Source organism: Tenrec ecaudatus, chromosome 10 (assembly GCF_050624435.1).
Source record: "Tenrec ecaudatus isolate mTenEca1 chromosome 10, mTenEca1.hap1, whole genome shotgun sequence".
Classification (NCBI taxonomy): domain Eukaryota; kingdom Metazoa; phylum Chordata; class Mammalia; order Afrosoricida; family Tenrecidae; genus Tenrec; species Tenrec ecaudatus.
Window position 1 is genome coordinate 119948143 of NC_134539.1, and position 26176 is coordinate 119974318.

The 26176-nt window shown below is 37.8% G+C and overlaps 1 protein-coding gene and 1 non-coding gene across 8 annotated transcripts in view; one reads left to right on the top strand and one right to left on the bottom strand.

Annotated features, from left to right (window-relative positions):
* ACACA (acetyl-CoA carboxylase alpha) overlaps positions 1–26176 on the top strand; it is a 318090-nt gene that overhangs the window by 224891 nt on the left and 67023 nt on the right. For all 7 annotated transcript variants that reach the window (XM_075561440.1, XM_075561439.1, XM_075561438.1 and 4 more), the window contains 4 exons: positions 3169–3324; positions 5006–5152; positions 21552–21821; positions 24107–24204. In XM_075561440.1, coding sequence (XP_075417555.1) covers positions 3169–3324; positions 5006–5152; positions 21552–21821; positions 24107–24204 — 671 coding nt within the window. The remainder of the gene's footprint in view (positions 1–3168; positions 3325–5005; positions 5153–21551; positions 21822–24106; positions 24205–26176) is intronic.
* On the bottom strand, positions 25440–25544 carry LOC142460445 (U6 spliceosomal RNA). The gene has a single exon (XR_012786647.1). It is a non-coding gene; the product is annotated as a U6 spliceosomal RNA (small nuclear RNA).

A 26176-nucleotide genomic window follows, 5' to 3' on the forward strand; every position in this document is an offset into this window, starting at 1 on the left:
ACAAGCCCTGAAAGAAGCAAGTTCTCCCTCAGGCTCTCTGGTAGAGAGAGTTCGGGGGCCACTGCTGCAGATGAACTAGCCTGTGTGTACCCATGACTGGAAGAAGGAACTTATAAAAGGAGCAGCCTCCTAGCCTACCTCTGGGGCCTAATGCTTATAGTCAACTTGCTCTTCCTTTTGTTTGCTTCAGTCAGTTATAGGAGTTTAAGATAATGCCGAACCATGTGTACCACTGCTTCATTTGTTCATCAGTTTAATATGTATTGATCATTTATAGTGTGTCAAGCACTTTAGATATCAAAACACTCTCTTCCCTCAACAAATTTACGTCACACAGGGTTGATGGAAGTAGAGAAATAGATTCTCTCTCTATGGTATGGTAAGTATCATCATCATATCAGTTGAATTGCAAGGGAGCAACTATATATATGGATCAGGGAATCCTTTTTGATGGCATCTGGTGAAAGGCATTTGATACATAACATGCATATTCTCATGCACTTGTAAAACATATTGTTTACTAATTTTTAATTAATGTGTTCATGATGGTAGGAGGTGGACCTCTGGTAGGAGATGCGAACCTATGTTAACATCAGTAGCTGAAATTCATAGGTCCTTCAGAGGCTGTGATTATTACCAACTTCTTGCTCCAGAACATTCATTTATTCTGCCAATAAGGAGCAAGGTTAACTTGATTGCGTTTTACTTTGTTTCATTTTCCTTTTATGGTCTTGGGTGGTAATGGCTGTAATGGACACTGATGTCAGGTAGTCAGAGTATAGAGAAGAGATTTGGGTAATCCATTGCATTCAATTGATTTCCAATATCCTGCAGGCAAACAGACATATTTAAATAACTTTTATTAAGGTTTAATTTGCATATAATATACACCCATTTTATTTGTACAGTTCAGTGCATTCTGACAACTATGTACAACCGTGTAATCACACCATAATCGTGATAGATAACGTTTTCCTCACCCCAAAAAGGTCTGTCTTTGTGGTTAAAAAAACATTTTCTTTGTGTTAAGAAATTTAGGCACCAACACCAGCCCTAAATTTAAAAACCCATAGACTACCCCTCTCAGACCCCTAGTGACACACTAGGACAGTGTAGTACAGTGTAGACTTTCCAAATCTGTGAATTTTTACAGAAGCAAAATACCACATCTTTCTTCCACAGGGTGGCTGGTGGATTTGAACAGCTGGCCTTTCCGTTAGCAGCCATCAGGGCTCAATTACCCCACAGCCCAGAGCAAAAGAACCCAGACAGAAAATATTGACTGATAGTGACCAGTAATCTGCTTTCTGTCACTGTAGATTAGTATTTTTTTGCCCTAGAATTTGACTGAATCCACAAAATGTACTATTTTCGATCTGGCTTCTTTTGCTCTGCATAATGTTTTTGAGATTCAACCATGTTGCATGGATTAATGATTTATTCCTTTTCATTGCCAAGTAGAATTCCATTATATGGATATATTATAATTTTTATATGCATTTAGGTATTGATGATAGTTTAGACTTTATTTACAAATCTTTGGTTGTGCTTTCATTTCTCTTCAGTAAATGCGTAGGAATGTAATTGTTAGGTCATAATAGATACATTATTGACTTTATAAGAAAATTAAAAGCAAGCACAGTGTACCATTTAAATCGCAACTACCAATATGTGGATATTGTACCTACATGGCTTTATCCAGTCCCCTTTCTCAGTGCACGTGGTTATGTATGACCAGCATCACTTCATTCTAGAATTTGGCAAAACCCACAGGTCTTATTTTTCTTCTTAGACAGGAATGCAGCCCCAAGAGCCTGCTAATTTTACTTTTCTTATTTGGATTCAGCTTGTCTCTTTTTAGTCCAGTTTTGCTATTCCAACACCCTGGCCTTACTGAACATTAAAACATTAGTATTTCCTCTTCTCACATCCTGAAGCCAGTCATACTTCCCCCTCCCGCATGGTGAAACTTTTCCCCAGTGGTCCTGTGGAAGAGGACTGGTGGGGGCGCAGTAGCACTTCATGCCGTGCTAGACCAGCTTTGCCTGGCTTGGGCCGTGAGTGACAAGTCAGAAGAAAACACTCTACTCTCTGTGCTAAACAGGCCACAGAGTCACTTCATCAACTGGACAAAGGGAACTGTGCCCACAGTTTAAGAAAATACTTAATTTTGTGTCTGTATATCAGGTTTTTGAGTCTATTCATTAATGGTAAACTTATGATTATAGTTTTTAGACCCAGGTAGATAAGTGACTCTGTCTATTCTGTCCTAATCTCCATGTGCATTCACTGCACTGGGAATCTATATTTTATGTATTCATACGTAAAGTGCCTAGTTTAGTGTCATAGAACCTCTGGGCACTCAATAAATATTAATTGAATTGAAATAATAGCATCGTTTATAAATATTCATAAGCAAATAAAACTAAATACATGGAATATGAAGTTCTCTTCTAGAAATATTTGAGTTAAAATGATTAAAAACCGATGTGATTTCACTATGTGAAAGATATTTCAGGAGCTGTTCTGTAGTTGAAGCTATAGTATATTGTAAGGAAAAAATACATTCCTATAACTAAAAGCTATGTTTTGTAAGTTAACAAGAATTCACTAACTAGATGGATGGTTGGACGATACTCCCTTTTAAAAACTGTTGAAGCTTTGTGTGTGACTTACAATGTTTATGAAAGCACATTCTAATGAAATAGATTCAGATAGTATGCTAGCATCTTGACTGGCTTCCTACCATTGGGCAAAGAACAGAATTATCTCTCAGGGCGTAGCTATTCCTCAGGTTAAATAGCAGGGCTGTCCAGCCTGGTTAGCGGACATACTTTGTTTCTGAGTACATGGGATTCACTGTCACATTAAAAGGCAAGTGATGTCAGTCAGTCAATCCTTGAGAAGTGAAATAGATGGTGTGTTTTTTGTTGATTTTAACTAATTAAAAAGTAAGAGCTGCTATGGTGTATGGTTAGGTTCATACTTTTTTCGTTTATTGATTTATAGAGAGGTGAGAGGACCAAGTACAGAATGTTAAGAGGAATTCCCTAGTAGCTATGCTGTCCACCACCGAAAATCTCTTTCAAGAAAAGAGATCTCTCGATAGCAGTCTGCCTCTTTTTACCCGTCACTTAACTCTCATGTCATTTTCTTATTTTCCTGCAGATCATGTTTCAAGCATATGGAGACAAACAGGGACCACTGCATGGAATGTTAATCAACACTCCATATGTGACCAAAGACCTACTTCAATCGAAGAGGTTCCAGGCACAATCCTTAGGGACAACGTACATTTATGATATCCCAGAGATGTTTCGGCAGGTAATGATGGCTAACTTCTTAGGGGCTTCTGGCACATTCCAGGGAGGCAAGGTTTTCCTTAGTGTCCGTCTGATGAAATGCATAAAGGGGCTGTTTCCAAAGGGCAGAAAATAATCTCGATTCTAGTATCATTTCATTCTTAGTGTGGGTTTTGTAGACCACTAACTCAGGTCTTAAATGGTTCTTTATGGATTAATGAGAGTTAGGGTGAGAATACACGCCTCCATTGAAGAGAATAAACTGAGGCTACATGTCTGTGGTGATAGTCTACAGTGACCTATTTGAGGAGTTATATTAAGGTATAAATTTCCTAGACTTTCACATTATGAGAAAAAGCAATAAGAACCCATTATTATTTTTCTGTTCTCCAAGATAACCCAGGTTCCTAGCTACTAGCCTATGAGAATATAAAAATCAAAGTAATAACATATACACATGTTCATGGTACAGTTAAAAGTATAAGTTCTTTTGTAGATGATAGAACAGGAAAAAAAACTAGCATGAGAAAATATGTCATTACGAGTCTTATCCTCTGGATGACCAGGCCTTTCTGTGATCTCTATGGTGAACCCCCGATGCTGCAGACCTTTCTTCCATCACTAGGAGGCACGAAAAGTCTATAAAAGCAAAAGGACGTAGCACATAAAGAGTAAGGTATCAAAAGAATACTGAATTTGGTTCAATGAAACAATTTAGGAATGTAGGATTTTTCTAAATCTAGTAAGCATTCACCAATATTACCACATTTGAATTTGAATAAAGCAATACATGTAGCATTATATAGTCTATAATTCCCGTATTAATCATAAATAGAATAAATTCCTTTTGTATAACTATTTGTTTACATACAAGTTCCACCTCTTGAAAGATAGTACCTTTCATTTCTTATTTTTTTAATCATCATAGTATTGTTCTGTTTGTTCCCTAATGCCATTGTTAGAATAGAAAATTCCGTTCTGTGTGAACTTCCTGTCTGATAAACCTAAACACGATGACTAAGACAGGTAGGTACACACGAGTCATTTGAACTTTAAACATTGCTTTAACAAAAGCAAAAAAGGAACTGAACCAGTTACATGTCAGCAGCGATTTGTTTATATGTTGTTGAGACAGAAACCATAATGCTTTTAAGGTGGAATGTGCCATGTTTTCTCAAATTGGGACTGAATGTTTCTGTTCATTTATATAAAGTCATTCCTATGTGTGAGCCTATAGTTATGAAAAGATATTAGGAGGAGGACGCTTCCTCTGACCTTCTAGTGGAAGTTTTGATCTTGACTTCCTATATTTTCTCTGTCTTGCACTCACTTCCTGTCACTCTTCTTGCCAAGTTTCTCTAGATTTTTTTCTTTAGCAGGTGTTGATGTCACCTACTTGTTTTGTTTTTTTTAAATGCCTAGGACATAGTTAGGTCTATTGTGTTTATCATGGCTCTCGTGCTGACTTGGAATTGTTCAATAACTTCACTTTGTTAGAAACATGCCTATTTCTAGCAAGAATAAAATGAGTACAGGATCTTGATAACTTAGTTTAATACTTAGATTTTAAGCAGAACACTTTGGGGGTAGGGGTGGGGGTGGGGGACTGGGGTGGGTAGCGACAACCAGATTGGCCCAATCTTTATTGTTGTCAATATTGAAATGTTAATTGAACTGATTAATCAACATCTTCCCTCAATTAGTCCCTGATCAAACTCTGGGAATCTATGTCTACTCAAGCATTCCTTCCACCACCACCACTGCCTTCTGACATGCTGACATATACTGAGCTGGTATTGGACGATCAAGGTCAGCTGGTGCACATGAACAGGCTTCCAGGAGGAAATGAGGCAAGTAGTTGAATCCTCCCCACTCCTTTTTTTGTCTCTGTGTTTACCAGTCCCTACTTTCTATGGAAATGGATACAAAACAGTATTTATTAAGACCGAAGTAGCACAGGCCACATGGTAGTCTTGCTGGTAGAATTCCTTAAAAAGAGAAATAATATCAATTGGATATTGGGGAATAGTTATCTATTTAATTATTAATAGTGTTTTGTTTTTTTTCATATATGATAATAGTATTAAAATTTTGCTTTATAAAAACTGAATAATATAAAAAGATTTACAAACTAAATGATCTGCTGTCTATGATTTGTTTCGAACTGTGGGGACTATTACAGCGATATAGGAGCTCTGGTGGTGGTGTGGTTACATGTTGTGCTGAGATCCCTATGGTCTGCAGTTCAAAACCACCAGCAGCCCCTAAAGTTTGAGCTTTTTACTCCGGGGAAGTTACAGTTTCAGAAAGCCTATAAGGGTTTGCTGTGAGTCAGCATTGAACTGATGACTGAGTTTGGTTTTTGATTTGGGGTGTAAGTGGGTACATATTAGGCTATGATCCACAGGTTGGCAGTTCAAAACCATCAGCTGCTCCTCAGGAGAAAGGCAGGACTTTTTACTCCCATAAACAGTTATAGTCTTGGAAACTCACGGGCAGTTCTACTCTCTGAGTAGAACTCATAGACTCAGTGGGGTTGCTATGAGTCACTACTGATTCAATGACACCGAGTTTGGTTTGGTTTTCTATAGGGATATAGATGAAACAAGTTGGGTCGTGGGTTGATGCCCAGTGATAGGTACGTGGGTACATACTGGTTGCTCTATATGTTTGAAATTTTATATAATAATTTTTTTGCTTTGTTGTTTTCTTTATTTGGGTGCTTATTTGCACTGTGAATATGTATTTTAGGGTATATTTCTATGCTCAATTCACTTGATCTGTTGCTCTTGTGAACCTAGTGCTCTTAAAGGGGCTCAATGAGGACAAGTTATTTAAACACAAGAGAAAATAACAGAGACATCTCTTTTTTTAAAGGAAGATCAAATGATAACAGTGTTTAATGTTCACCTAACTACATCTCCAATCCAGAGACATCTCTTTTGATGATTATCCATCAACTCGTTTTCTGTCCTTGGAGTCTTTTCATGTTGCTCTCGTTAGTTGCTGTCAAGTTGACTTTGGCACATGCGACCCTGTGTGAGCAGTGTAGAGCTGCTCTTTAGGGGCTTCTTGGCTGCTTCCTTTCAAAGCGGGTGATCAGGTTTGACTTGTCTTCCAAGACCCCTCTGGACAGGCACTAATTACCAGCCTGGAAGCTCACAGTCAAGTGTTCAACTATTTGCACCAATACGCAATAGTAACAAAACTTGAAAGAGATTTTTGTTTCAATCTTATGATCCTTAGATAAATCTCACTCCTTGGAGTCACATTTCACTTGTTTGGGTGTTCATCGTATCAGACTGGTTAAGCCATTGTAGACAATGCTGAATTTGTTTGTTTGGTTTTTTCTCCCATTTTCTTCTGTATCTTTTCTTTCTCTCTTCCCCCAAATTTGACTGTAAGTGTACCGGTAAATACCAACAGTAAATGGTTTGGTATTCAGATGGGTGTAATCATCAGACCAGATAGAGGGTATCAGACTTAAAGGAGTACAACAAAGAAAAGCTTCTTTGTGCTGGTCTTAAATTCTGAATCATTAACCAGTATCATCTTCAGGATTGGAATGGGCACCCTTGCGAACGTGGGTGAGGGGGGGAAAGGGCTTAGTAAAAATTAGTTAAATGTAATTAAAACACAAAATGAGATTTTTGGCCACATGAAAGCTAGCTACCGTCCTATGTGAAACCTCTTGCCATGATCTTTCTCTCCTGCTTTCTCTCTGCTCTCATTCTGTGTTTGAGTGAACGGAGACTGGGGGAATAGTGAAGTCCCAGAGGGACAGAGCTCTGTTCTTGCTGAAATTACAGGCACAGAGCTGCCTAGGCATGAACATGTAGTGTTTACTCTGCCAGTATGAATACAAATAGTCTTATTATACGGGACTTTGTACCCAAAGACCACACACACGTGCGCGCATGCGTGCACACACACCCACACACACACACACACACACACAGAATAAAAAAAATTAAAGGTTTGAGTTTTTTTAACCCTTTTAAGACCTAACAAATCTTGGAAGAAAAGAGATGCCTGTTTTTTGTTGTTGTTTTTTTGAAAGAGATGTCTTAACCAGCTGTGTGGGAGTATTGTTGTTAGGAGTGATCTCAGTATACAGGTTATACACTTTCTTTTGCCTAGTGTTTACTAAAACTTGAAACCTAGAAAACTTGTTGTTTTTCAGAAATGGTTTTTCTTTTCGCTTTTTGTCAGTTCTCAATTTCTTCTGGCTCTATACTTTGCCCTGCTTAGTTGCCTGTTTTTTTGTTCTCTATTATTTTTCTTCAAATGATTCACTAGGCTTGAGGCTGAGTGTTAGCTTGCTGTTTCTGAGTCTTTGAACTGGGGAGGAGTGAGACTGATGTTCTTTTGTGAGCAGTTCATGACTAATGCCCGGGATGTCTGGAGAAGTCATTGACTTGCCTTGGCTAGATTAGAGGGCGCTGCAGGACAAGAATGAGGTGGGGCATTAGCATCAAGCTTCCGTACCAATTGCATGAGCATACAATGGAGCATGTCCACTAAGAGACTGACCAGTCTGAACTCTGAGGGACACTTAACGTCTCAGAGCTGACGAGGTGTCAGTAGGATGTATTTCTTCATGCTGAGCCCAGTTTTCTATCAGGGCAAGTTAACTTTCACTAGTGCAGTTTAATTTTCTTTCGCCAAAGAGACAAGTTTGTCACAAGCCTGGGACTCTACATATTACTTACCCCAAGAACGGTTTGCAGAAGGAAAGAGCTCATGCTGAGGAGATGTGGAACAAATTTGTCCTGTCCCTGAGAGAATGGGCATCTGAAAAGCGCCTTGAAACATAGTTGTATTTTAAAAGGCTAAACACTGCACTGTTAATGTTCTGAGAGCCAGGGCTCAAAGGAAATGCGGAGACGCTGTGTAGACACTAAATCTCACAGTGTGGTGTTTCTCCGAAGGTGATGGCTGTACCAGGTCATCATGGTGGGTGGAGGACTAGAGTTTCTGGGTTTCAAAGCTGGCACATGGATATAAGGAAGAGGGTAAAACAGATTCCCACAGAGTTTTCCCGTGAATTGAGAGGTTTACCCCCGCCATCAAAGGCAGAAAGCCTGTACTTATGAGACCATCAGCTATATGGATGGGCAGGCTTTCCTTGCTATTTTTTTTTCTAGGACAGTAAATAGGTAAAATGGTGATGGGACCGGGATTTGGAACAATTCCGTTCCATTTAGTTTTCGGTAACTTGTTTGCCATTTGAGGAAGAATATTGGCTGTTTCAGCAGAGATGTGCCCTGCATTCTGAACATTGGTGACTGTATTTTAGACAGGAAAAAGAGAGCTTTGCTGATACAGTGCTAGGTACTTTCTTCTTTCTATTTTCCTAGTCGTCCCTTCCAAGTAAGGGAAGCTTTGACTGAAGAGATAACTAATGCATGGCGGAAGATTTAGGAGAAACATTTTTCTTATTGTCAGATTTCAATGGCATTGCATTTAGTATGAATTTACAGTGGAAGAATTAAGAAAGACCCAGACCAAGCCTGTTAACTATGTTACTTGCAAATAGCTCCTCAGAGTTGTCTAGGGGGTTTTGTTTTGTTTTATTTCAGATTTTTAAAAAATTAGTTTCCAATGTGAAAATTTAGGAAAATGTGATTGGAACTTGGGTTACATTGATTTCATTTTTACTTTGCTGTGATCCTACAGTGTTGGCACTTAATGTAAATACACAGCTAGATGATTGTGCGCTGTTGAGCCTAGATGCAGAAGAAACGCAACTAACCAACAGTTCTGCACTTCTTCATTTTGGAGGAATTGTTTTCATTTTCCTGCCACCTTGCTAACCTGTTTGGGTCACTTGATGGAAGATGTAATTGTAGGTGGGAATACATTGAGTCACAGTTCACATCCCTTACAGCTGCTTTTCACACTAAATCCCATCATTAAAAGGCTCAGACTAAGATCAGGCCAAGAGCTGTGACAGACTTGACAGAGAACAACTTAACTTTGCCTGGTCAGACCAAGAAAAAAACACTACCCTTCTTGAGGCTGTGTTCTTATTTGTTCTAAAACAAGTTATTAGTGGTTTCTTTTTATTTCCTCATAACAGCTTTGTAAACTAGGTCCGGAATCTCTAAACTGGGCAGTGATGAAAGATAGGATAGAAAGGCAATTATTATAGTAGCTTTAGGGTGGGTAGAAATTATCCTGTTTTCTCAGCACTTCCAGACATAAAGTTTACAAGGTGAATGTCCTTCCCATTACTAGTGGTATAAGGAAAGTAACAACTCTTTTTACTGTTTTGAGAATGGTGATGTACAAATGTGTTTGACAACAATATATGTATGTATGTATGTATTGTGATAAGACTTGTACGAACCCCTGATAAAATGATTTATAAATGAATAAATAAAAGTAACTTCTTGAACCCCCAAAAAGTGATTTAACCATGGAAATGTATATGTGAATATTATATCAAGAAACCTCTTAAAAAAACAAAAGGAAAAATTGATCTATTCTGTAAACCTCCACCTAATTCACAATAAAGAGAGGTGTGTGTGTGTGTGTGTGTATGTGTGTGTATGTGTTTAAAGAAAACAGAAAAGGAGCTGTCTCCAGAACCAGTTATGATAATTTGGTACAAAGGTACATCTACCAGAAAAAGGATCGGTAACCAGAGACTGAAATTAGTGCATGGTATTAATTTTTTCCCCTTAGAATTTTTCTAAGAGACACGTACTGGAGGGCTATTTGATAGCCACCTCCAGACCAACACCCCGACCTGCGAATACGTTGCCTCTGGGCTTCATCTTTCAGACGGTCACTAGGTGTCAGGGTTTCCCTTCTCAGCAACTACCACTGGAACTGGCCTCTAGGGTCTGGTAGTGAAGTATTCTTCCCTCCTCCCCGTTTAGCTGATGTGGTGCGCTTTGCAGAGTATTCTTCACAATATGTAAGTGCATGTTTTACTTCTTTGGGTAAGGCTCTGTCGGACTCTACACTGTGGCTGTACACACTTTCACAGGAACCATGTTTTGGGGAGAAGGATGATTGAAGGAAGACCAAAGGTCTATAGGCTAAGGTTGAAAGACTATTCTGCTAGCCAGCATTTTGGATTTAGTTTTGCTTTGTGTTCTTCAGAGAAATTATAAGGATGGTGAGAATGAGGAATTCAGTTCTAGAATTGTTGAACTCTACCAACATGCCCATGTTTAATTGTCGATTATTGGCAGTGTGCTGATGGCTGATACCTCCAAAGCATAGCATTCCTTTGAGATGTATACACATACACATATATATTTCAGACTTATCGAAAACATGACAAATAACCCTATACCTACCAATCAGCTTGAAAAATCTGTACAATTCTCCTTGTATCTTTGAAATCTCTTAAGTACCAAAGAGAAAGATTTAGTGGATAAAGAAAGTTGTGTTTATATGAGCAGATCTACTTTGAAAGTTAGACCTCTTAATCCAAACCACAAACTTAGTGCCATCAAGTCTATTTCAATTCATCGAGGGTTTCTGAGGCTTTGTCAGTCTGTACAAGAACAGACAGGCTCATCTTTCTTCTGTGGAGTAGCTGGTGAACTCACAACCAGTCTTGCAGTTATCATCTCATGCTTACCCGACAGTGCCACCAGCTAGCTCTGAAACCCAAACCAAACACACAGCAACACAAGGATGCTGACTCTTAACAACCCTATTAGGGCGTGGTAAAACTGCTCCTGTGTGTTTCTGAGACTGTAACTCTTGATGGGAGTAGAAAGCCCTGTCTTTTCTACCTTGGAGAGTTGGTGGTTTCAAACTGCTGACCTTGCAGTTACCCTATTGCGGAACCACTGCGCCATTGGGGCTCCTTCCAGGGACAACTCCCCCCCCACCCCCCACCCCCCACCACACACACACATCAAGGAACCTCTTATTTTAAAAAAAGCACCACCATGACTCACTGTCTTACCATGGGCTTGAAGTTTAGTAGGACCCATTATGATCTGAAATTCTGTGACTCAAGGAACTCCATCCTAAACACAAAATCAAACGAAGCACCTCTTGCCACTAAGTCATTGCCCAGTCATACTTTCCCTATAAAACAGAACTGTCTCATGGGGTTCCCAGCACTAGCGTCCACATTTTTCTCCTGAGGAGTGGCTGGTGAGTTCAAACTGCCAACCTTTCAGTTAGTAGCCAAACACTTACCACAGAGGGCTCCTGGGACTGGAGAGAATCTGTGTGCTTAGACTTACATCAAGGAAGGACTATTTCTCACGAACATAGAACTCTCATATTTTCCTACTTTGTCATTAGATTTTTATACATTGTTTTGCTCGGTTGAAGCCTACAATGTGGCTTAATGAATGTGAAGCTAATTTACATGTACTTTACTGTGTGCTTTTATTTCATTCTGGGTGTAGAAATTGAGTCAGTGTCAATCTTTTACATACATCTTGAAGAGAAGTATATTCATATACCAAAGCTGAGCTCTAAAACAGCTTTTGGGGAAAGCAAATCTCAAAAATAGGACCATGGTCTGCACACGAATTGTTCCGCTAATAAAGAGAGCGTAATGGTCCTTGCCACCAGTCTATCCTTGAAGATCAAAGTATGTTGATAAATGCTTTGAGATCCTCAGCAGAAAAGTGTGTGTAGCATTCACTATACATAAATATCTATGTTTTGTGTTTGCCTTATTTTTTATCAAGGGCTTTAGAAAACCAGTTTTGAATTCTTTCGGGGCTAGCAAGATAGGACTTACAAATACAGTAAAAATTATGTAACATCTAGTAAGATAGTTTTATTTTAAATTACGTGTTTCTTTAACAACCCTATTCTATGTGAGTATATTCGGCTGCAAATCTTTTTTATAAAACATTCTTCACAACCAATGTTGGATCCACCATTAGAAAAATATTGAGACTGATTTTGAAAGACATATCTTCCTACCATGAAATTACCTCTAATGAATTTCTAATACTGTTCTTTTGGAGTATTTTGAATTCCTTCTGACTGACAGCAATTGGTGTTGAAGATGATTTCTTTTTTTTTTTAATTTATTTATTTATTTATTTGGTTTTTTTACATTTTATTAGGGGCTCATACAACTCTTATCACAATCCATACATATACATATACATACATCAATTGTATAAAGCACATCCGTACATTCTTTGCCCTAATCATTTTCTTTCTTTTCTTTTTTTTTTTTAATCTTTATTGGGGCGAAGATGTTTTCTTTGGGTTTGTTAGTATTTGTACCCATGTTCATTGGTAGCAAAGCCAGACCCAATAAACTTGATTGACTTTGAAAATCCTAATGCATCCATTGGCATACTAAAACAACGTTTGTGGAAGGCTCCTTTGTTTCTTCAATAGGAAATCCTAGAGATAGCTTTTAAACAAAAGGATGTACTTGCCAACATTTTTGTACATGTCTTATGTTGAGAGGTTTTACAGTAAAAGACTGTGTACAGTGTCCTATGTCAGGGGACTTTACAGCTCCAACTAGAGGCAATGATGAACATCAGGACAGGGACGGATGACACCAGAGAATGAGGTGTAACTTGGAGCATCAAAGTTCAACATTCGTTCATATGATTAATGGGGAAATCCTCTGGAACTAGAGTAGGCCAACTTGGTTAATTTCCATATCAACCAATTAATCCTCTGCCCCATCTCTCAAGCACTACTGACTTGTAGGTGCTTGATTGCATGTGTTTAAAAATGTATACTTATTAAATTTGTGTGTGTGTGTAAAATCACTGTGTTTTCATTTATATAAATATTACAAGGAGGGACAATTTCCCTGTTCAAAATTATTGTTTCCAGTCTTTGGTAACATTTTCAGGGAATTAACCTCTGGTATGAAAGTTTTTCTATAAAATGTTATTTTTTACTCCTCTGTCGTCTTTTACAAAGTTGGGGCAAATTTGTTCAGTCGTTCTTGAATTATCCAAGTGTGAAAAAATAAGAATTTTTTTCAGCAGTTAAGAAAATTGTTTTGAGCGCTTTTATGTGATCATACACTAGCAGCGGGATATAGTGTAAGACATAATGCAATATGAAAGGCAGTGACATTTCTTCTTGCATGGATTTTATGAATAGTGAAAACTAAGCTACATATTGCATTGCCATTTGGCCTAAAATATAATATGTTTTAAGCGCAAACAGTATTTTCTGATATTTTAATCAAATATGCCTTCTCACAAGAATCTATCATGAGTTAAAATTAACTAATTATTCTCCATAGTATTTAGTTAAAATGCAGATTTAATATTATGTGTGTGAAAAGGGGCTTGAGTTCAAAATCCTTCTTTCTGGATCTCTGTTCTCTCATCTCTGATGTAGATGATGCCGAGGTTCCTGCTGACTCTGACAAACTAAGATTCTTTGTACTGCTGCTCCCGGGCTTTGCATGGTAGTGATCTTAGCATTAGTGAGTTTAGAGCAATAGCTATCGGAGGCTTTGCTATAAAAACGCTTAGATTTTTAGCAAGAAACATAACAAATCAAGTTACAGCATCTCAGCCAAAGTCTAAGCTGTGTTTAAGCATTTATAGAAAAGTCCTTACAGTTCATCTCAAAGAGGAGAGTTGTGAGAAAGGTGTTGTTCTGCTTTCGGCAGCATCGTTAGCATTGGCGCATACTTGTTACACCCTAACAAACAACATTTTGCTCCTTAGCTTTCGCTTCACATTTCTTTGTTGAGCACAGTAGTGTTGTTACTGTGGAATGATGGCAGCTTTGGAAGTGCCTGTGCATGTGCTTGCACATTCCACCCACACTGATAGTACAATTAATGTTGATGTCAATTTCACTGTTAATTTTGGGTCATGATTAGTGTTGACACTTGGTGTCAGACTAATGGCATTTATGGGCACCATCAGAATAAATGTTAATATTACCATGTTTTTAGTATCTGTTATAGTAACATTAAACCAAGATCCTCCCAGGAGAAAAAAATACATATATGGGTAGATGGATAATGCCTCTCTATTGCTGGTGTTACTCAGCGAGAAAATGACATCTTAGGGCAGAATCCTAATCACTGTTTGGAGCATCAGAAATAATGATCACCTCTGATCGGAGGTTGTGAATAATTCATTCGGTTTGATTTTCACGTCCTGTCCAGTGATACTTTTCAAACCAAATGTGTTTCTACAGGAAAATAATGGTCCCACTTCTTATGGAAATACTGTGGCACAAATCATTTTACCCACATAAAAACAGTTAAATAAGACTGCTTGCTTTCTCCTCCCCACTCCTTTCTCCCTCCTCCCTCAAGCAAGCATGTTTATTCCAGAATCAAACTGTGGCCCTAGAAATGTTTTCCTCCTTATAATTTGTATTAGCCCAAAACAAACTCATTGCTATCAAGTCTATTCCAACGCCTAGCAACACTATAGGGCAGAGTAGAGCTGTCCCGTAGGTGTTCCAAGGTTGTAAATCTTGATGTGTGCAGAGTGGCAGGTGGTTTCCAACCACCTTTCTATTTGCAGCTGAGCACTTTAAACACTGCACCACCAGCACGCTTCAGTACTTGTATTAGGAAAGCACGCATTTGTTTGTACTTATTCTCACTCTTTTTAACTTTGTTCCTTTTTCACCTTAAGAATATTATTTTAGGTTGATAACCCTAAATCTAAGAAATTGCTGGTTGAAACATTCAATTATAAAAAAGAAGCTATGATTTATTACCTCTAAAAATCACTTATGAAAAACACTTATGGCTGTATTAACACAAATATAATATGCAGTGGGTACCTAGGACCACTTGTTTAGTTACTGACTTAGAGGCAGGGATCAGGAAAGTTGATGGGGGCACTTCTAATGTCAAAAAGTGCTATCCGAGACTCACAGAACTATGAGCTCACAAGTCCCCTTCAGGCTACATGTTGCCTTTTTGTTGCTTCCTCAGCCTTTAAGACCTCCTGCATCCCGTCATCCTGGAGGGTCATTGTCACCAGAGGTCCCCTGGATAAGCCATTGGAAAGAGAGAAAAGGGAAAATGAAGGGCCACTCAATGATAGGATTTCCCTGGCTATTTTTTTGGCCACTACACGAGGCAATCTGGGCTTAAGTAGAATCAATGATTGTCACATTTCTCATTTCTAATCACATAGTTACTCTTTCATATACTTTTATAGTGGCTGCACAATTTTCCATGTACAATATCCAATATGTGTATAATATAGATAGAACCATCTACAATGAGTTGATTTGACTAGAAAACTTACAGTGCCCTAATTAAATGGGAGGGGGGCAGGGACAAATACGGATGTCATCTGAAGTCCTGGTCCAATCCTCTGAGACAAAGCTATTCTTAGATAAAATATATTTTGAACCATTTTTCCTGATTTTTTTTTTTTTTTGGTAACAAGGGCAGGGGGAAGCTTTTTTTTAACCTAGTTTTTATCATCAAAGTATTTTGCATTCAGAAATCATTTCCAGTATCAAATTCAATTTTGTCAAGTGATTAGTTGAGTTTAGTAGAGAATAATTTTAAAACACAAAGCCGGAAATGGCCGAGTGCTTCTGTACCTGAGGAGAGCCATTGCTGTTCTCGAGTTGAAAGCTCTGTTGCCGAAGCTGTGCATGACAAACGTGTATCGTGGTGTTCCACGTCTCTGCAGCGGTTATAGGCCTGCATCTGTTGACACCATGTGTTCCTAGCCAGGACTGCTGGAAGAAATAGAGCAGTGGGTGAATTGATACCTTGCCTGCCTATCAGTGCAAATGTGTCATTATGTACATATGTTTGTAAAGCTCTTTAGCCCCTTCAAGATGAAAGGCTCTGTATAAATATGAGCTTTCTATTTTAGTACATGTTTGTAATACATGTGGTACAGGCCTAAATATGTATTTAGCTGATAGGCACTATTCTTGTCTATTATACAAATATTGACTTTAAAAGTATAAATATGTATTTAACCATCAGACCATAAAAACAACTGAAGTGCAGTTACTTCTCAGGTAAAGATATTAATATTATATAAACCTATGTATACATAGGTTTATATTCTACCACATCAATAGCATAGTACTTCTTATATATATGTATTGAAAAGCCTAACCTGATAACCCCAGCAAATTAAGAAAATGTTTGATATTCTTCTCTTAAAGGTGATTTTTAAATTTCCAAGTGTTTATATCTAATTTTATATAAACATCATCTGTTAAAGTATGACTAAGACTTGGATCAGTTCCTCCAGAGTATGGGAAATTCATTAAGCTGCTGAGGTTTTTTTCATCCATATAAAAATTGTTTTACTGTGGAGATGTTCAAACATACACCAGAGATAAAAATGTAAATTCCCATATCCCCAATACCCAGTGAAGAGACATTGAATAATCCTTTTTTTCAGGCTTTTCTTTCTTTCTTCTTCTTTTTTTATTTTTTAGTGTGTGTGTAAAACAAAATTTTGTCATTTCGACATTTTTAAATGTAGACAAGCCCGTGACATTATGTCCGTATGATACACCTATAATTGCTGTACATAGCCATATTGCCCATCAGCTCAGCTAAATTTAATTTATAAAATTTTAAAGCTAGCAATTAACAAACACAAGTTTGGGGGGTCTCTTTGTAGTTATTATCATCTCATTTTCCCTTATTTCCTTTTCTATTTGTTTCTTAAGCATGTTTTTTTAAATATATATGGAATTATAATACTTATTAAACACCTACTATATGCCCACGTACTCTTCTAGGGCTTACCGTGTATCTAATCCTCACAAGGAGACTGTGCCGTAGGTAGTTATTACCCCCATGTTACTAACGAGAAAACTTGAGACATGGAGAAGTTAGTAATTTATAAGATTGCATGTAATACTTAAGACCTCCCCAACACCCTCCCCCCCCCCCCAGCCAGTGGACTTCTCACCACCAAATAATTCTATGAGTTTTCATTTTGGAATAATTTGGAGGGTGAATAATTTTTATATTTATAGGAAAGTTGGAGAAACATATCTCATACCCTTTGCCCTTCTCCTAATGTTAGTGCGATTGGGTAGATTCTGACTCATGACAACCAATGGATACAAAGTCAAACTGCTCCACAATGCTTTCAGGAGGGTGGCTTTCTGGAAGCAGAGTTGAAACCACCTCCCTTTTGGGTAATAGTTGAGTATGACCCGAGGATTCCTCCCATAATAGTACCATCTTATAGAACCACGATACTATGGTCAGAACTAAGAAATTAATAGTGGTTCCATCCCATTAGGTCAACTCCAGGCTTCCTTTGGATTTCACCAGATTTTCCAGTAATGCTCTTTCTGGTCCAGGATCCCACATTGCCTTTGAGGTGTCATTGGCGTTGTAGGATTGAGTTCATCTTTCCAAATTGTAGTCAACTAAATACAATAGCACTAGTTTTATATTTAATAAAATAATGTGCCCTTTCCTTATTTCCCAGTAAAGGAAATACCATCTCTCCTTGTGTGAACTTTATTTTACTTTTTGACCATTTTATTTTTGGGGCTAAATGTTTACATATCAATTCATTTTGTACTCAACAGTTCATATGTGTGTGTGTGTGTGTGTGTGTGTGTGTGAGAGAGAGAGAGAGAGAGAGAGAGAGTGTGTGTGTGTGTGTGTGTGTGTGTGTGTGTGTGTGACATAAGTTACAATCCTTCTGATGTAATAGTCTTCCCAGTTTCTCCCTGGGCACCCTTTTTCATTCCCCCATCTTTCCTGACCTCTGAACTTTGTTTTTGGACAAATGCTGATTTTTTGGTCTGGCCTGGTTGTTTGGAGAAATGAATTCTTCACAAGTGTTATTGTTCATCTTATTTTAATGATACTACCACTAATAACTAATGTTTTAGCATCTTTCTATGCCAGGCTCAGTACTAATGTGATATGTTCTCCTCAGAGAAGTCCTTCCAGAAAGGCACTATAGTCTCATTTTGTAATTGAAAAATTGAGATTATAAAAGGTTAAGTGGCTTGTCGAAGAGTAGAGCTGAGATTTGAACCAAATCAGCCCTATTCCTCAGACTAAGTGCTTAACTGCTAACAATATTTTTCTAACATCTAGTACAATGTAGCATATACTAGAAGTTCAGTTAATGGTAACTATTATTGTTTATTAAAGAATGAAATAGTGTCCCGGAGAAAAATCATGGTCAGTACTCCAAGTCTTTGATGTTGACTGTTCACACAGTATTACTTTAAAAAGTGAAATGACAAGGGTACCAACAAATGTTTACTACTCCCTAATTATGAATAGGAGTCATGTTAACTATGAGAGAAAATGACTAGGTGACAAGCTAAATACAATCCTAGGCAGTATGTGATTGATTATCAAATTAGTTCCCCAGGTGAAGGTTTCAATAGAAGATTGGAAAACTGAGGGGGTCACTTTAGAGTTGGGAAAGCTTTACTGAGGAAATGAAATCTGAACGAACCTTTTTGGAATGGATAAGATTTAGATGGGTTGAAAGGAATGAAAAGGGAAAATGTTGTGTGGTGAAGTTAATATCCTAGATTTCTGCTTCCAGTAGCTTATTTAGCATCATCACACCCACAGTTGTTAGTTCCTTAATTTTTAATGGGGAGACACTGAAGCACAGAAAAATTAAATAATTTTCAAGGTCACACAGTTAATAAGTAATAGGGCCTAGTTTTGGATTTGACTTTGTATGACACCAAAGCATATCATTATTATATTTTCTATTGTTTGATAAGCAATGAAATTTAAATTTTAATGTAAATTTAGTAACAGATGCTTTGTGCACCCAAAACTTAGTCTCTTCCATAGGAATTTTGCTACACTATGACTAAGATAATGCTCTACTCTCTAGAAAGATGCTTTATAGAGAAGTTGTCGATTATGAATACACTTTGGAAATACATTGATAAAGAATAAGTTGTTTTCCGGGTGCTGCTCTGTTGACACCTAATTTCAAGTCCATATTGCAAGCTTAATGACCTGACCAGCTGCTGAACTGACAGTCCCCGAGGTAATAACAAAAGATAAAAGTATTATTTTCCTGCCCAGTGTGGGAATAGTCACGGTGTTTACATTAGCACACAGATGCTGCAGTAGACTCTCCGGGCTTGTTTTTAAGCTTATCTACGATACCTATGGTTAATAGATCTTAAGACTTGGTGTCTCTTCCTAACTACTAATCTTTGCATTATTGCATTTAGAGAAAAGTAGAAAGGGAGAGGTTTTAATTTCCTGAAAAATGAAAGAGGTGTGTTCAGTTAGAGATAAACATGAGCAAGCAGGTGAATTTTCCACCCACCCCCAGCCAGGCAATATATTAATCAGTTTCTTAAAAAACACAACCAAAATTATCCTCGCTCTGTTCTTTGGATGATCTGTTTCTCCTTCCTTTCTGTGTCTTTAATGAGCAGATAGAGTAATACCTTATCTCAGAAGGTGATTGGATTTTTTCCCTCTGTATTATATCCATTTTGATTTGTTTTTGGCCAATAGTATGATATATTAAATAGCTTATATTTATCTGTGGCTGTTCCAAATATATATTTCTTAATGCGGGGAATCTCAAATAGCTATGTGGAAAGCTTCAACCAACCTGATTACAGTGGATGTGCAATTGGATTGAGGAATGTGTACTCAGAGCTTATGATCACTGGCCCGGTTGAGTCTGGGTGATGCATGTGGCTTTCTGGGGATGCTGCTATTTACATCTGTTAATGGCTCTTCTTGATGGCCGGCTCCCCAATGAGGTGATATGCAGCAGCCTGGGGATGAGGGACCAGGGTTTCAGATGTGGCTGGGCTCCATTAGGCAGGACCAAGAACACTCATCTGGTAGGCTTTGTCTTAGGGGGCGAGTAGTGGCAGGAGGGGGGCAGGCAGAAAGGAAGAGAGAGAGAGAGAGAGAGAATAAAAAACATTACTTATCCAGGTATAGGGAAAACAGACAGTCAGACATAAAAAACTGCAGATGTAACTGGTATGTGAGTGAATAGAAAAGAAATGAAACTAGATAGCGGGTACGGGAGGGTTGGGGGTTTTTTAAAGATAAAAAAGAAGGGAAAAAAAGAAATGAAACTAGCAAATAAGCATATAGTAGGATTGCCTAGTTCTCATATCAAAATCCAAACCCATTGCTGTCAAGTTGGTTCTGGCTCAGTGATATTACAGGACAGAGTAGAACTGCCCCGTAGGATTTCTGAGGTTGTAAATCTTTATAGAGCCCGACTGCCGCACCTGCCTTCTGTAGAGTGATTATTGGGTTCTAATCACCAACCTTTTGTTTTGCATTTGAATGCTTTAGCCACTGTGCCACCAGGGCTCCCCTAGTTCTTATAGCTTGGAATTTAAAGAGGGGAGGGGTTTGATGGTTTGGAAAAAGATATGCCACCTCTGCCTTCGAGTCTTGATTCATTAATTTGTTCATGTGTGCTGGTCCTGAATAGAAAATAGATTTACATATGTCACAATGCAGCAAGAGATTTGTTCCTTATATACTGTAGTTTTCTTGTGCTGGGAGAGAGCTATTCAAAGAGAGCAACAATGAGCTATAGAAAATTAGTGCAAAAGGGAAGGACATCTGAAGCAAGCTAGTAAATTATATTTCTATTATTCCTATTATGTAAATGCTGGGAGATAATAAAAGGACCGAGGATCACAAAAGCGAAATAGTCCAAAAGAGGTGATCCTGTTTCTGCCCCTTTCTCATGTCACGCACGTTTCCTGGAAGGAATCTCAGAACATAATGTCTTGAGAGAGTGGGTAGTGTAAAAAGATGGGAGTACTGGCAACATGACGTTCTTCCGTGCATAGCTTGAGTCCATTTAGACATGGGTTTCCTCGTTTTTGTTGAGTTTCTCAAAGAAGGAATTGAAATAGCGGCAGACTATGTAGTAAACCAGCCATCTCAACATAATCTAGAGAAGTATGCTAAAATGTAGTTTCCAGTTTCCCACAGGGAACTTTGCTCTTCAGCAATGTATATCTTTACATACTTTGGACATGTCAGGAGAGACCAGTCCCTGCAGAAGGACATCATGCTTGGAAAAGTGGAGTGAAAAGGCAGTGAAACAGGAAGACCCTCAACAAGATGGATTGGCACCATGGCTAAAACAATGGACTCAGGCCTAGGAATAATTGTGAAGATGAGGCAGGGCCATTAAATGTTTTGTTCTGTTGTACATAGGGTCGGAACCAATTCGATGGCACCAAACAACAGCATCTTCACATGAAGACTTTGTCTGTGTACACACTGATAAATCCAAGGGATCTGGGGGTGGGGGCAAGATCTGTCTTTAAGAAGCTTTTATTTATTTGTTTGTGTCTTTTCAGATTGGCATGGTAGCTTGGAAAATGACCCTTAAAAGTCCTGAATACCCAGAAGGCCGAGATGCCATTGTAATTGGCAATGACATAACATACCGAATTGGGTCCTTTGGACCCCAAGAAGATTTGCTATTTCTCAGAGCCTCTGAGCTTGCCAGGGCAGAAGGTATCCCACGGATCTATGTAGCAGCCAATAGTGGAGCAAGAATTGGACTTGCAGAGGAAATTCGTCATATGTTTCATGTGGCCTGGGTAGATCCTGAGGATCCTTACAAGGTACCGCTGAAGAACATAAAATGTTTCAAAGCATTACATGATTATGCAATTGAGTGTACATGTGTAAAAGAGTGGTAGGGGGCGTTAAGTTAAAAATCAACACTTAAGATGACATTACATATAATCAAAATTAGGAAAATTCCTTAATAAGTTACTGGTTCCATTAAATCAGAATCATTTTCCCTCCAGATTTGAAACAGGTTTATTTGTTGTTGCTGCTGCTGCTGCTGTTGTTTATCTACCCTGTAGCATACTTGATGAAATAGTAGACACACATTTAGCTTGGGCCATTGTAAGCCAAAAATACATATCTTTAAACCTTTCCTTCAAAGTTTATAGAACTTATCACCAGCAAATTTTCTTAGATTCTTAACTTCTGTGATTGCTCCCCAGAGTTCTTGAAGTACTTGGAGCATGTCTCTTCACTGAGAACACTACATTCCCTGTAGATTTTTTTTTTTGTAACCACCCTGTAGATCTTTTAAGTGATGATGGATTTTTCTCTTTTTCTTGTATCCCTCATGCCACACCTCATTACTCTTTATTAGACTATTTGGTCAGTCTCACTCAACCCTTACATATTTTAGTTTCTAGTTCAATGCCACCCTGTCCAATACGAGTCTTGTTAGAATTCTTGGTGGTCACTGTAACTACATTGAGGATCCTTCCCATACGTAACCCGACCTCTTGATCCTAGACTTCTTCTCCTCTAATGGTTGTGTCCTGCACCCCACCTCAACTTCAACTTCTCATTCCCGTAATTCCCTATCATTTCAATCTCAAGCATCCTGTTCTTGACCACCACTACCTCCTTCCCCTTGCTATCTTTGCAGCTCACTCTCTAGGACCTTAAATCCAACGGTCCTTTGACAGTACCAAAACTTGAGGCTACCAAGTCACCCACTTTTCCTTGGTCCTTTATTTGTCCTTTAGACCAGCCATCAGTGGGAAACACCATGCCCATCGAAACACTGTCCGATCCTGCACTATGCTCGTAATTGTTGACACTCCTTTGTAAGTGCTGTTCTTTCCGCTTAGCGTGCTTTTTCTATCCAGTTATCCCTCCTTTTCTCACCTCTTTACTGGAGACATGCTCTTGGTGAGGTCTTCCTTAAATATTCTTTCTAAAATCGCAACTCTCCTAGCTTCTCTTATTTTCCCTTTTAGACCAGCGGTTCTCAACCTTTCTAATGCCGCGATCCATTAGTACAGTTCCTCATGTGGTGACCCCCCCCCACCCCCCACCCAACCATAAAATTATTTTTGTTGCTATTTCATAGCTGTCATTTTTCTGCTATTGTGAATTATGCGGCCCCTGTGAAAGGGTCATTCGACCCCCAAAAGGGCTATGGGTCACAGGTTGAGAATCACTGTCTCAGACCTTGTCCCCCCCCCTTTTTTTTTGCTTTTTGTTTATTTACCTTGCACATTGTCTGTGTTCCCCAATTGAAGATAAGTATGTTTAGTGACATATTAATCCCTGAAAGCATACCCATCATGGGTCATGAAAATCAATGACAGATTCCTGTCTCTTCCGAGTTATTCTCCCTGTATATCTTAAACTCACTGAGTTGAATGTTGGCCAAAATTTCTCACAATATTTAAAGTATTTTTCTCTTTTTAATTTTTTTGACTGGGTGGCTAATTCACCTAAGTTAAACACACATATGAGGTAACTACTTTGAGTAATGCATATATGTATAAAAACAAATCAAATATGAATTGTTAGTATAATTTTGAAAGTGTAAGTGGATTTAGAAACAATTGGAAAAATCAAAAGATGTGAGTTCAGGGTTTACTATTAGCACTGCATATAGATTTCAGATTTTAATATCGAATCTCTTAGTTTTGTGATTCTCTAAATCATTCTCTACCTGTTTATATCATGATAATTCCGTGGATTGTGAAAGTGAAGAATAGTAATTCATACGATTCTTTTTAAATTTTTATATTGATAACTTCAAAGAGATGTCCATGAATATTAGACAATGGCACTTGAACCCTCATGAAACTGAAGCTAGTAGAATGTACTTGGAGTTACAGCTATGGGGTATCTTGTTTCAAGGACAGTCAGTCAATGACTAGTGAAATAGACACTTCTCTTTCAACAGAGAACTGTCAGCAGAGAACTGTCTGCACCAGTATCTATTAGGTAGTAACTCTTAAGAAGTGATGTGGCACCTCAAAAACAGTTTTGGAACAAGTTGTGTTAACATGTGCTTTGCTGTATCTTCTGGCTGTGAGGTGATGGCAAATAATGATTAAAAACTATTTGTGTTTCACAGGGATTCAAATATTTATATCTGACCCCTCAAGATTATAAACGAGTCAGTGCTCTCAATGCTGTCTATTGTGAACATGTGGAGGATGAAGGAGAATCCAGGTCGGTGTGTATGCATCAGGATAGCTTGGCATAGACTCAAGAAAGGAGGAGGCTAGGCTTTATTTTTCCTGCTGTCCTGCTGACAGCAACACTGAAGAGTGCTTGGTACATAATCTAGAAGGACCCATGGTTGTATCCTACCACTTCCTAGCTGAATGCCCCTGGTATCGATTGGGTTTTTTAATTATAGTACTACTCATTCATTGTAGAAAAACCTGGCACATGTAAACAATTAGAAAGGAAAAAACCCCAAATCTCCTATAATCCTATTCTGAGAGATTGCTGTTTTTAATCTGTTAGAGTATGTTCTTTTCTGTGGACATATTTTTCCTACATAATTATGATCATAAAAGATAGGCTCTAATTTATTCTTCCACTTAAAGAGTATCTTGGGAAAATACTCTCTTATTCTTAAGATATTACTTAGGTATTGATGCTCTAATGGCTGAATAGTATTTCATTTTAATTAATATATATAAGTGTATACTTTATGGGTAGTTTTCACTATTCTGTCCCTGAGCTGAATATTATCTTATGTATTTTTTTCATTATAACTATCTCTGATTAGTCCCTTTGAATTAATTTCTATACATGGACTTTGAATATGTCTCTTTCTAAAGTTTTTTGAAGGATAATCCCACATTGCTTTCTCAAGTTCTCTACTCATACCAGCAGTATATGAGAGTGCTTACTTCCTCTCTCCACTTGTCCTTGACCCTTGCCAGATAAAAACAATTGTTATTTTAACTTGGATTATTTCGCTTACCACTGAAGTTTTTTTCGAGCTGCAAGTTTTTTACAGAATGTTAAATCAGTTGCTCTAATATCATTTATTGAATAATTCATATTATTCTCACTTTTATAATAATCACTCAATTATACTAGGCTTTTTGCTCTTTTGTTGTTGTCATTATCAATTCTAAGACTAATACCATACATTTTAACTATTGGGCAAATTTCTTCACATTCTTAGTTCCACTTCCCATCCCTCCCCAAGTGTACTGACTATTTTTGTCAGTGTGTATATATACTTTAAAATTTTTAATAAATCATTTTATTGGAGCTCTTACAGCTCTTATAACAATCTGTACATCATTTTATCATGCACATTTGTACATATGTTGCCATCATCAATTTTTTAATTCCTAAATTCCCCCATCATTTTTATTGAAATGGTGTTGTTTTATAATTATTTAGGAAGGCCTGATATATTAATAATCTATATATGTATATTTTAAAATACGGAACACTTCATGGATTTGCATGCCATTCTTCCAGAGACCCATTCTAATTTTCTCTATATTGTTTCAGTTTAGTATATGTGCTGCCGAAGCAAGCACTATCTTCATAATATTAACTCTTCCCCAAAGGAAAGTATGTTTGTCTATTTATTCAAGTGTACATTTTAAAATTTTGTCATTTTTTCTTATTGGTTACACTTGAAGTTTCCAAGTTTGCCGAGTTTATAGTACTGAGCATCTCAGTAATTTTAGAATGTTCCATTCAAAAGTAGTTATGGATCATTAAAAATAGAATAAATTTTAAATTTAGGTGTATTCCTTTTCCAAATTATTTTCAAGTTGTTGGGATAGACATCCTTATAAAAGTTGTTTAACCCTGATTTTTTTTATTCCTTTAGTATCTAAGAAAGCTATTGGTGTTGTACCTTTTACTAAAGCATGTGATTTTTCTTCTACTTCTCTGTAAGATAAATATAAGTAAACTAATATATGCGAAGTTCTTACACAGCATTATGTAACTAGTCAACAAAGGCCCTGGTCGTCGTCGTTGATCTGTAAGGTGGAGCTGATGATACCTATCACACTGGCTATTATGAAAATCTAAAGTCATACACATAAATGTATTTTATTAATTGCAACAGACAATGCAAAAGTTTTTATTTTTTCAGTTGCTCTTGAATGTATTCCAACTCATAACAACCCCATGTGTGCAGAGTAGAACTTCTCTATAG